Source organism: Scyliorhinus torazame, chromosome 14, assembly GCF_047496885.1.
Source record: "Scyliorhinus torazame isolate Kashiwa2021f chromosome 14, sScyTor2.1, whole genome shotgun sequence".
NCBI lineage: Eukaryota > Metazoa > Chordata > Chondrichthyes > Carcharhiniformes > Scyliorhinidae > Scyliorhinus > Scyliorhinus torazame.
In genome coordinates this window covers 191963804-191976404 of record NC_092720.1, presented here as the reverse complement: position 1 = coordinate 191976404, position 12601 = coordinate 191963804, and the positions used below count along the sequence as shown (strand labels likewise).

The following is a 12601-nucleotide window of genomic DNA, read 5'->3' as shown; positions in this document are numbered from 1 at the left end:
GAGCGCATTCTGGGGAAGGTGGGGCCTGTACAAGCAGGACGGGTTGCATCTGAACCAGAGGGGCACCAATATCCTGGGAGGGAGGTTTTCTAGTACTCTTCGGGAGGGTTTAAACTAATTTGGCAGGGGAATGGGAACCGGATTTGTAGTCCAGCAACTAAGGTAGCCGATATTCAGGACGCCAAACCGTGTAACGAGGCAGTGGGGAAGGGAACATTGACAAAGTAGAGTACGTGCAGGCACTGAGATGGGTTGAAGTGTGTATACTTCAACGCAAGAAGCATCAGGACTAAGGTGGGTGAACTTAAGGAATGGATCGGTACTTGGGACTACGATGTAGTGGCCATCACGGAAACGTGGAGAGAACAGGGGCAGAAATGGTTGTTGGAGGTCCCTGGTTATTGATGTTTCAATAAGATCAGGGAGGGTGGTAAAAGAAGTGGGGGGGTGGCATTGTTAATTAGAGATAGTATAACAGCTGCAGAAAGGCAGTTCGAGGAGTATCACCCTACTGAGGGAGTATGGGTTGAAGTCAGAAATAGGAAAGGAGCAGTCACCTTGTTAGGAGTTTTCTATAGGCCCCCCAATAGTAGCAGAGATGTGGAGGAACAGGTTGGGAAACAGATTTTGGAAAGGTGCAGAAGTCACAGGGTAATAGTCATGGGTGACTTTAACTTCCCAAATATTGAGTGGAAACTCTTTAGATCAAATAGCTTGGATGGGGTGGTGTTTGTGCAGTGTGTCCAGGAAGCTTTTCTAACACAGTATGCAGATTGTCCGACCAGAGGAGGGGCAATATTGGATTTAATACTTGGTAATGAACCAGGGCAAGTGATAGATTTGTTAGTGGGGGAGCATTTTGGAGATAGTGACCACAATTCTGACTTTTACTTTAGTAATGGAGAGGGATAGGTGCGTGCAACAGGGCAAGGTTTACAATTGGGGGAAGGGTAAATACGATGTTGTCAGACAAGAATTGAACTGCATGGGCTTCCAGTTGCGGTGATTCACTGGTAAGCCGCACGTTTCGGCAGCTCCCATTCTAACGGACTTTTGGGCTTGTATCTGGAGCCCAAACGGAATTTGGTATCGACCTAACCCAGTGTGGGGTGACGAAGAAAGGAGTCCTCCCGGCTGTGTATGGAAAGGAGCGGCGGTAGTGGCCTGGTTGCGATGGATCCTTTGGAGCAGTGGCAGAGAAGGGAATGGAGAAGCAAGATGGCGGCGGATGGAGCCCAGATGGTATGGGGCCCGGACCAGCAGGAGTTTCTCCGACGATGTGTGGAGGAGCTTAAGAAAGAGGTGCTGGCGCCGATGCTACTGGCAATCGAGGGACTGAAGGAAACACAAAAGGTCCAGGCGATGGAGCTCCGTGGAGTGAAGGCAAAGGCAGCCGAGAATGAAGATGAGATACAGGGCCTGGTGGTAAAAATGGAGACACACGAGGCACTACACAAGAGGTGCATACAAAGGCTGAAAGCCCTGGAGAACAGCTCGAGGAGGAAATACCTACGGATTCTACGTCACCCCGAAGGAGCAGAGGGAGCTGATGTTGGGGCTTATGTGAGCACAGTGCTCCACACGCTAGTGGGTGCTGAGGCCCCAACGGGCCCCCTGGAAGTGGAGGGAGCGTACCAGGTCCTCATGAGAAGACCAAAGGCAGGTGAAACACCAAGAGGAATAGTGGTGAAGTTCCATCGCTACATGGACAGAGAGATGGTCTTGAGCTGGGCCAAGAAGGCACGGAGTAGCAAATGGGAGAATGCGGTGATATGGATGTATCAGGACTGGAGTGCGGAGGTGGTGAGAAGGAGGGTGAGCTTTAACCGGGCCAAGGCGGTGCTGCATAGGAAGAAAATAAAATTTGGGATGCTGCAGCCGGCGTGATTGTGGGTCACGCATCAGGGCAAGCACTACTACTTCGAGACGGCGGATGAGGCATGGACATTCATCCAGGAAGAGAAACTGGACTAGATTTGAGAGTTTGATGTTTGGAGAGAAGCAGCGAGGTGGTGGTACAGGAATGTAAAGTGGGGAAAGGGGAGGGCTATTGTACAGCAATGTTGGACGGGGAATTTCTCTCCCCCCCCCCCCCAATGGGGGACACACAAAGAAATGTGGGCGCCGGTGGAAAAAGGGACAGGGAAGGGGCATGAGGGAACTGCGCCATAGGGGGCGGGGCCGAGAGGAAAGTGCGGGTATTTTCCCGCGCTCTAGAAATTATAGCGGGAAAACGGGCGCAGGAAGGAAGGGAGCCCCACACGCAGGGAGGTCAAAGGGTGAACGGGGGAAGCCGAGGTCAGCCAGAGTTAGCTGACTTCCGGAAGCAATATGGGGGGAGTAACCAAGCTAGAGGGGGATCGAGCGGGGCGGGAGGGGGGATTAACTGGGTTGCTGCTGCTGTGTGCAAGGAGGAGCTGGTAAGAGATGAGGTGATCGGGGCGAAAAGGTGCTGCCTGGGGGACAGACGGGTGCACGGGATCTGGATGGGGAGATGGCCTAAAAAAGGGGATGGCTAGTCGACGAGGGGGGGGTGAATGCCCCCCGCCCCCCCCCCCCCCCCCAATCCGGCTGATCACGTGCAATGTGAGAGGCTTAACTGGGCCGATTAAGAGGGCACGGGTGTTTGTGTACTTAAAGAGACTGAAGGCAGACGTAGTCATGCTCCAGGAGGCGCACCTGAAGGTGGCAGATCAGGTTAGATTAAGAAAAGGATGGGTGGGACAGGTATTCCACTCAGGGTTGGACGGGAAAAACAGAGGGGTGGCAATATTGGTGGGGAAACGTGAATCATTCGAGGCTAAGAATATAGTGGTGGACAGTGGGGGCAGATATGTGATGGCGAGTGGCAGACTGCAGGGAGAGGCGGTTGTGCTGGTGAATGTATATGCCATGCACTGGGATGACGCGGCATTCATGAAGCGAATGCTGGGACGTATCACGGACCTGGAGGTGGGAAGCTTGGTAATGGGGGGGCGGGGGGGGGCGGGATTTTAACACAGTGCTGGATCCAGGGCTAGACCGGTCCAGATCCAGGACCAGAAGAAGGCCGGCAGCGGCCAAGGTGCTTAAGGGATTTATGGAACAAATGGGGGGAGTGGATCCGTGGAGATTCGCCATACCGATGGCTAAAGAGTTCTCTTTCTTCTCCCACGTCCATAAGGTATACTCCCGGATAGAGTTGTTCGTTTTGGGAAGGGCACTGATCCCGAAAGTGGCAGGAAAGGAGTACTCGGCCATAGCCGTTTAAGACCATGCCCCGCATTGGGTGGATTTGGAACTAGGAGAGGAAAGGGAGCAGCGCCCACTCTGGCGACTAGATATGGGACTACTGGCGGACGAGGGGGGCAGCGGAAGCGTGAGGGGGTGTATTTAGCGATACCTGGAGGTCAACGACGATGTGGAGGTTCACGTGGGGGTAGTATGGGAAGCGCTGAAGGTGGTGGTTAGAGGAGAGCTGATTTCCATCAGAGCCCACAAGGGGAAACAAGAGGGCAAAGAAAGAGAGAGATTAGTGCGGGAAATTTTGAGGGTGGATAAAAAATATGCGGAGGCCCCAGATGAAGGGCTATACAGAGAAAGACGAAGACTACAGACGGAGTTTCACCTGCTGACCACGGGAAAGGCAGAGGCACAGTGGAGGAAGGCACAGGGGATGCAATATGAGTATGGGGAAAAGGCGAGCCGGCAGTTGGCCCACCAACATCGGAAGAGGATGGCGGCGCGAGAGATCGGGGGGGAGTTAGGGACAAAACGGGAAATATGAAGCAGAGAGCAGGGAAAGTGAACGAGGCGTTCAAGACCTTTTATGAGAGGCTATATAAGTCCCAACCCCCGGGAGGAAAAGAAGGACTGTTACACTTTCTGGATCAGCTAAGGTTCCCGAAGGTGAAGGGGCAGGTGGTGGCAGGTCTGGGGGCGCCAATCGAGGTGGATGAGGTGATTAAAGGACTGGGGAACATGCAGACAGGGAAGGCCCCGGGACCAGACGGGTTTCCGGTGGAATTCTACAGGAGGTATATGGATCTGTTGGCCCAGCTCTTGGCGAGAAACTTTAATGAGGCTAAGGAAAGGGGGATGCTACCCCCGACAATGTCGGAGGCGACGATATCGCTAATCCTGAAACGAGATAAAGACCTGCTACAATGCGGGTCATACAGGCCTATCTCACTCCTAAATGTAGATGCCAAACTGCTGGCAAAAGTGATGGCGACAAGGATTGAGGATTGCGTCCCAGGTGTGGTGCATGACGACCAGACAGGGTTTGTAAAGGGGAGAAAACTTAATGTTAATAAACGAAGGTTGCTGGGGGTGATGATGACGCCCCCACCGGAGGGGGAGGCATAGATAGTGGCGGCAATGGATGCAGAGAAGGCATTCAATAGGGTGGAGTGGGACTATCTGTGGGAGGTGCTGAAGAGGTTTGGGTTCGGTGAGGGGTTTATTAGATGGGTCAGACTCTTATATGGGGCCCCGGTGGCAAGCGTAGTCACAAACCGGCAAAGATCGGGGTATTTTCGGCTACATAGGGGTACAAGACAAGGGTGTCCCCTGTCCCCGTTACTGTTCGCGTTGGCAATTGAACCACTGGCCATAGCGCTGAGGGATTCTAAGAAGTGGAGGGGGGTGCTTAGAGGGGGAGAGGAGCACCGAGTGTCGCTCTACGCAGATGATCTACTGCTATACGTTGTGAACCCAGTAGAGGGAATGCCAGAAGTGATGCAGATACTTAGGGAGTTTGGAGAGTTCTCGGGATACAAACTAAATATGGGGAAGAGCGAGCTTTTTGTAATGCACCCCAGGGAACAGGGAAGGGGGATAGATGCTCTGCCGCTGAGGAGAGTGGAAAGGAACTTCCAATACCTGGGGATCCAGGTGGCCAGGAACTGGGGAACCCTGCATAGACTTAACCTGACACAACTGGTGGAGCAGATGGAGGAGGACTTTAAGAGGTGGGATATGGTGCCGCTATCGCGGGCGGGCAGAGTGCAGGCAGTTAAAATGGTGGTCCTCCCGAGGTTTCTTTTCATGTTTCAGTGCTTCGCCATTCTGATCACAAAGGCCTTTTTTGAAAAATAGACAGGAGCATTACGAGCTTTGTGTGGGCAGGAAAGACCCCGAGGGTAACGAGGGGGTTCCTGCAGCGCAGTAGGGACGGAGGGGGACTGGCGCTGCCGAGTTTGAGCGACTACTACTGGGCTGCCAATGGGTCGATGGTCTGTATGTGGATGAGGGAGGAAGAGGGAGCAGCGTGGAAGAAGCTGGAGATGGCGTCCTGTAAGGAAACGTGCCTAAAGGCGCTCGTGACGGCGCCGCTGCCGTTTTCCCCGATAAGGTGCACCACAAACCCAGTGGTGGTGGCAACCTTAAGGATCTGGGGGCAGTGGAGGCGACACAGGGGAGTGACGGGTGCCTCGGTGTGGTCCCCGATAAGGAATAAACACAGGTTTGTCCCATGGAGGATGGATGGGGGGTTCCAGTGTTGGCAACGAGCAGGAATTAGGAAGCTGAGGGGCCTGTTTATAGACGGGACGTTTGCAAGTCTGGGAGTGCTAGAAGAAAAAGATAAGTTGCCCCCCCCCCCCCCCCCCCCCGGGAACGCCTTCCGGTATATGTAAGTGAGGGCATTTGCGAGGCAACAGGTGAGGGAATTTCCGCAGCTCCCGATGCAGGGGATCCAAGATAGAGTGACTTCTGGGGTATGAGTCGGAGAGGGCAAAGTGTCCGAAATATACCGGGAGATGAGGGACGAGGGGGAGGCGATGATAGAGGAGCTGAAGGGAAAATGGGAAGAAGAGCTGGGGAAGAGATTGAGGAGGGGCTATGGGCTGATGCCCTCAGTAGGGTAAATTCCTTGTCCTCGTGTGCCAGGCTTAGCCTGACTCAATTTAAGGTTCTACATAGAGCACATATGACGAGAGCAAGACTGAGCAGGTTTTTCGGGTGGAGGACAGGTGTGGGAGGTGCTCGGGAAGCTCGGTGAACCACACACACATGTTCTGGTGGTGCCCGGCACTGCATGAGTTCTAGGGGGGCGTGGCACTACTTTGTGTTTTTGCTATTTGTTTTTCTTTACTTATTGTTAGTTCACTATATTATTTAAATAATGTTATTTACCAGTTAATGCATAATCCCTTGTTGAGTTGTAAAAACGGAAAAAATTTTGTTTGAAAATGTTTTAATAAAATATTTTTTTTTTAAAAAGAATTGAAGTGCTTAAGTTGGGAACATAGGCTGTCAGGCAAGGACACAAGTGAAATGTGAAACTTGTTCAAGGAACAGGTACTACGTGTCCTTGATATGTATGTCCCTGTCAGGCAGGGAAGAGATGGTCGAGTGAGGGAACCATGATTGACAAGAGAGGTTGAATGTCTTGTTAAGAGGAAAAAGGAGACTTATGTAAGGCTGAGGAAACAAGGTTCAGACAGGGCATTAGAGGGATACAAGATAGCCAGGAGGGAACTGAAGAAAGGGATTCGGAGAGCTAAGAGAGGGCATGAACAGTCTTTGGCGGGTAGGATCAATGAAAACCCCAAGGCCTTTTACGCATATGTGAGAAATATGAGAATGACTAGAGCGAGGGTAGGTCCGATCAAGGACAGTAGCGGGAGATTGTGTATTGAGTCTGAAGAGATAGGAGAGGTCTTGAACGAGTACTTTTCTTCTGTATTTACAAATGAGAGGGGCGATATTGTTGGAGAGGACAGTGTGAAACAGATTGGTAACCTCGAGGAAATACTTGTTAGGAAGGAAGATGTGTGGGGCATTTTGAAAAACCTGAGGATAGACAAGTCTCCCGGGCCTGACGGGATATATCCAAGGATTCTATGAGAAGCAAGAGATGAAATTGCAGAGCCGTTGGCAATGATCTTTTCGTCCTCACTGTCAACAGGGGTGGTTCCAGGGGATTGGAGAGTGGCGAATGTCGTGCCCCTGTTCAACAAAGGGACTAGGGATAACCCTGAGAATTACAGGCCAGCTAGTCTTACTTCGGTGGTAGGCAAAGTAATGAAAAGGGTACTGAAGGATAGGATTTCTGAGCATCTGGAAAGACACTGCTTGATTAGGGATAGTCAGCACGGATTTGTGAGGGGTAGGTCTTGCCTTACAAGTCTTATTGCATTCTTTGAGGAGGTGACCAAGCATGTCACGGGGAAGTATCGGGGAAAAGCTCCAGGGCTTTTTTCCCTGGAGCGTAGGAGGCTTAGGGGTGATCTTATAGAGGTCTATAAAATAATGAGGGGCATAGATAAGGTAGATAGTCAACATCTTTTCCCAAAGGTAGGGGAGTCTGAAACTAGAGGGCATAGGTTTAAGGTGAGAGGGGAGAGATTCAGAAGGGCCCAGAGGGGCAGTTTCTTCACTCAGAGGGCAGTGAGTGTCTAGAATGTGCTGCCAGAGGTAGTAGTAGAGGCGGGTACAATTGTGTCTTTTAAAAAGCATTTAGATAGTTACATGGGTAAGATGGGTATAGAGGGTTATGGGCCAAGTGCGGGCAACTGGGACTAGCTTAATGGTAAAAACTGGGCGGCATGGACTGGTTGGGCCGAAGGGCCTGTTTCCATGCTGTAAACTTCTATGATTCTATGATTCTATGTGGATGAAGGTAAAGCAGTGGATGAAGTGTACATGGATTTTAGTAAGGCATTTGATAAGGTTCCCCATGGTAGGCTTTTGCAGAAAGTAAGGAGGCATGGGATAGTGGGAAATTTGGCCAGTTGGAAAACGAACTGGCTAACCGATAGAAGTCAGAGAGTGGTGGTGGATGGCAAATATTCAGCCTGGATCCCAGTTACCAGTGGCGTACCGCAGGGATCAGTTCTGGGTCCTCTGCTGTTTGTGATTTTCATTAATGACTTGGATGAGGGAGTTGAAGGGTGGGTCAGTAAATTTGCAGATGATACGAAGATTGGTGGAGTTGTGGATAGTAAGGAGGGCTGTTGTCGGCTGCAGAGACATAGATAGGATGCAGAGCTGGGCAGAGAAGTGGCAGATGGAGTTTAATCCTGAAAAGTGTGAGGTTGTCCATTTTGGAAGGACAAATATGAATGCGGAATACAGGGTTAACGGTAGAGTCCTTGGCAATGTGGAGGAGCAGAGAGATCTTGGGATCTATGTTCATACATCTTTGAAAGTTGCCACTCAAGTGGATAAAGCTGTGAAGAAGGCCTATGGTGTGCTCACGTTCATTAACAGAGGGATTGAATTTAAGAGCCGTGAGGTGTTGATGCAGCTGTACAAAACTTTGGTAAGGCCGCATTTGGAGTACTGTGTACAGTTCTGGTCTCCTCATTTTAGGAAGGATGTGAAAGCTTTGGGAAAGGTGCAAAGGAGATTTACCAGGCTGTTGCCTGGAATGGAGAGTAGGTCTTACGAGGAAAGCTTGAGGGTGCTAGTCCTTTTCTCATTAGAAAGGAGAAAGATGAGGGGCGACTAGAGAGAGGTTTATAAGATGATCAGGGGAATAGATAGAGTAGACAGTCAGAGACTTTTTCCCCGGGTGGAACAAACCATTACAAGGGGACATAAATTTAAGGTGAAAGGTGGAAGATATAGGAGGGATATCAGAGGTAGGTTCTTTACCCAGAGAGTAGTGGGGGCATGGAATGCACTGCCTGTGGAAGTAGTTGAGTCGGAAACATTAGGAACCTTAAAGCAGCTATTGGATAGGTGCATGGATTACTGTAAAATGATATAGTGTAGATTTATTTGTTCTGAAGCGCAGCACGGTAGCATTGTGGATAGCACAATTGCTTCACAGCTCCAGGGTCCCAGGTTCGATTCCGGCTTGGATCACTGTCTGTGCGGAGTCTGCACATCCTCCCCGTGTCTGCGTGGGTTTCTTCCGGGTGCTCCGGTTTCCTCCTACAGTCCAAAAATGTGCAGGTTAGGTGGATTAGCCATGATAAATTGCCCTTAGTGTCCAAAATTGCCCTTGGTGTTGGGTGGAGGTGTTGAGTTTGAGTAGGGTGCACTTTCCAAGAGCCGGTGAAGACTCAAATGGCCGAATGGCCTCCTTCTGCACTGTAAATTCAATGACACTCTATGATTAATCTAGGACAAAAGTTCGGCACAACATGGTGGGCCGAACGGCCTGTTCTGTGCTGTATTTTCTATGTTCTATGTTCTATCCCCTCTAAATATCCTACCCCTTACCTCAAATCTATTCCCCTGGTTTGTGACCCCCTCCACTGGAGAGGAAAGTCCCTTTCTATCCACCCGATCTATGTCCCTCCAAATTTTGCACAACTCAATCAGTTCCCCACTCAGAATTCTCTATCCAAGGAAAGCAACCTCAGCCTATCCAGATGGTGTGCACTGTAGGAAAACGTAACATTATGCAGGTTGATAGGAAAAATGACGGAGCGGAATATTATCGAAATGGTCAAAGGGTGCAGGAAGCTGCAGCACAAAGAGATTGGGGGACCACATGCCTAAATTAAAAACAGCTCGCATACAGATAATAGGGAAGGGAAATTGAGTTTTTGCCTTTGTTTAAATGGAAATGGAATGTAAAAATAAGAAACTCTTGCTAAAAGTAAAAAAGGCCCGAGTGGAATGCCGTGAACAGTTTTGGTCCCTTTATCTATTGAAATATATATTGGCATTCGAAGCAGTCGAAATATGGTTCACAACGTTGATGATATGGAGGGACTTTCCTTTGAGGAGGTGTGAAGTATGTTGGACCTGCACACTTTGATGTCTTGAAGGATGAAACACGATCTTATTGAGACATATAAGATTTTCCAAGAGCTGAACAGGGAAGTTGCTGAGGGGATATTTTATTTGGGGGAAAGTCTAGGACCAGGTAACATAATCTCAGAGTAAGCGGTACCATTTAAGACAGGGTTGAGGAGGAATTTCTTCTCTCAGAGTGTAGTGAATTTGTGGGATTCTCTACTGCAGTTGGCTATGCTAGTTGGGTCATTAACTACGTTCAAGGCTGAGAGTGATATATATTTAATCAGAAAGTAAATCAAGAGTAGTGTCATAAGGTGAGACAGTGGAGTTCAAGGTTATCACATCATATCAGGCATGATCTCATTATATGGCGAAGCTTCTATTTCGTATGAACTTACGGTCTTATGTAAATCAATATAGTTCAAGGATTGTTGTAATTTACACAGATACAAACTTGTTACCATAATAATTTAGAAGGAATATTAGGTCATATCCAAAAAAACAAGCAGATTATCGGCACTGTTTCAGATTGAAATGGATCCAACCCAAAAACTGAATCTAAGGAAACCTTCTAAATTCGTTGGTGTTCAGATCTGCAGATCATCTGTGTTCTGGGCACAATGGATAACATAGTCACGGAATCAATTGAGCAAGGAATCGAGATAATTAGAGTAGTACCAATTGTAATGGTTATAGTGCAGCTCCAAGTATACTTAAGACGCTCAACATCATCCAGAAAAGAATAACCAGCTTGATTGCTTCCCCTTCCACAAATATCAAACCCCCCATCACAGCGAACAGTGGCAGGCGAATTTACCCCCTGCACGATACATACAGGATCTCACTGACCTTCCTTCGGCAGCATCTTCCAAGCCCACGACCGCTATCGTGAGCATAAGATAGCTGGGAGCAGAAACACTGGAGGTTTCCCTCCAAGTTAATCACCATCCTGACAGGGAAACATGAAAATGTTCCTTCACGGACACTGGGTCAAAATCCTGGAATCCCTTCTACGACAGCACTGTCGGTGTATCGAAACTTCAGAGACTGCAGCGGTTCAATAATGCAGGTCACCAGCACCTTCCGACCGGCAACGAGGGATGGGCAATAAATGCTGGCCTAGCCAGCTATGTGCAGATCGCATAAAATTAATTCTTAAAATGGCCACGACTAAATATATAGAGGCTGTGCAAGGCAACACATCAATAAAAACAGAATTTTTGCAAGTTAACTGAGGTAATTGGAAAACTTGCCATTTTACATAAATAGCAAAAGATAAATACAAGATTGAGAATAAATCAGTGAGACGGCCATTGGGCAATATAGAAGCGTCATTTACAAGTACCTTATTGATGTACAGGCAATAGCTTCCACTATCCCAGTGTGTTCTTTGTTATGTTTCTTAAAAGTTACTAAACTATCCTTCATAAACTGGTTTCATTTTAATTCCACTATTCATTCGCGTGTTGTAAATGATTTAATTTTCCTGGTGACATTTTTAATTTGCCGTGCTGACTTGTTGTGTCTCATACCTTATATCGCTACATATTTTTTGATGCTGCAACATAACGGTAGTAGAAGAAAAGCTGCAGAATGTTTCAAACTTATTGGCAAACTATTTTGAAAGTGTATGCATTCGTTAAGAATATTTTCCGTTTAATTGAAACTACATGTAAGCATTCATCAAGACTAGACTCAAGAGAGGGATCCTTCCATTAATATAAACAGGAACAAAAATAATTTTATTTATCTGCAATTAATGCAATATGCAGATATTTCAGAATTAAAATGCATAAATAATTACCATTTCCAGAATTGCGCAAATTTCAAGAAGCAGGTAAAGAAATAATCCACCAGAATTATTACGAGTATATCGATTGTGACCAATGCTGCAGGCGAAAAGTCAAAAGCGTGCATCAGGATTGCAAAACTTTCAGGACATGTTTTTATTTGCAAGATGCATTTTGTTGCAAGCTAAACCGCCTTTTCGGAGATGGATGCAAAATGATCATCGTTGAATTCTTCACGAAAGTAACAATACTACACTGGTATAAGATGGATGCTGTTGGTCGATTGATTGTTATACATGCAGCATGTAATTCAATTCCATTGAATGCAGGTGAGGTGTAAGGCGCCTGATCGAAGTTCTTTTTTTTCTCAATTAGCAATAAAACTATTTTCTCACGATTCGATTTACATATTTACCAATGTATAGAAAATTGTGTCGACCATTCCGGATGCTGAGTCCTTGATTGGGCAATGAGTGCACGTAAACCTGAAACTCTCCCCGACAAAACCACGGGGGAAAACCTGACATGAAGATTAATCGAAATACTCTAGCTGAGCCCTGCTAAGTGACTGAAAAGTTTGACGGTAACTTGTTGACTTTGACACAGTATCCTGATACTGATCAATCTAAAGATCCCATTGACTTTTCAGAATAGCTGCCTTAAATGTTTCTGCCAATTTCAATGCTGAGCTCAGGTCTTTAATTTTCTGCACCCATTTTTCTTTAAAATTGTGCTACTTACATTATACGAGCGCATTGTGTCAGATTTCACATAATCCAGGTAAATATGACCTGACAGCACAGTAGCACAAGTGGATATCACAACGCCAGGTTCCCAGGTTCAATTCCCCGCTGGGTCACTGCCTGTGCGGAGTCTGCACGTCCTCCCCGTGTCTGCATGGGTTTCCTCCTGGGGCTCCGGTTTCCTCCCACAGTCCAAAGACTTGCAGGTTAGGTGGATTAGCCATGTTAAATTGCCCTTAGTCACCGAAAAGGATCGGAGGCGTTATTGGGCTACGGGGATAGGATGGAAGTGAGGGTTTAAGTGGGTCAGTGCAGATTCGATGGGCCGACTGACCTCCTTCTGCCCTGTATGTTCCATATTCTATGACATGTGATTTCTATTTCACC

The 12601-nt window shown here is 48.0% G+C and overlaps 1 protein-coding gene across 1 annotated transcript in view; it reads left to right on the top strand.

Annotated features, from left to right (window-relative positions):
- LOC140389103 (uncharacterized) overlaps positions 1-12601 on the top strand; it is a 383180-nt gene that overhangs the window by 135363 nt on the left and 235216 nt on the right. The window contains exon 25 of the mRNA XM_072473262.1: positions 11495-11518. Within this exon, the coding sequence (XP_072329363.1) occupies positions 11495-11518 (24 nt within the window). The remainder of the gene's footprint in view (positions 1-11494; positions 11519-12601) is intronic.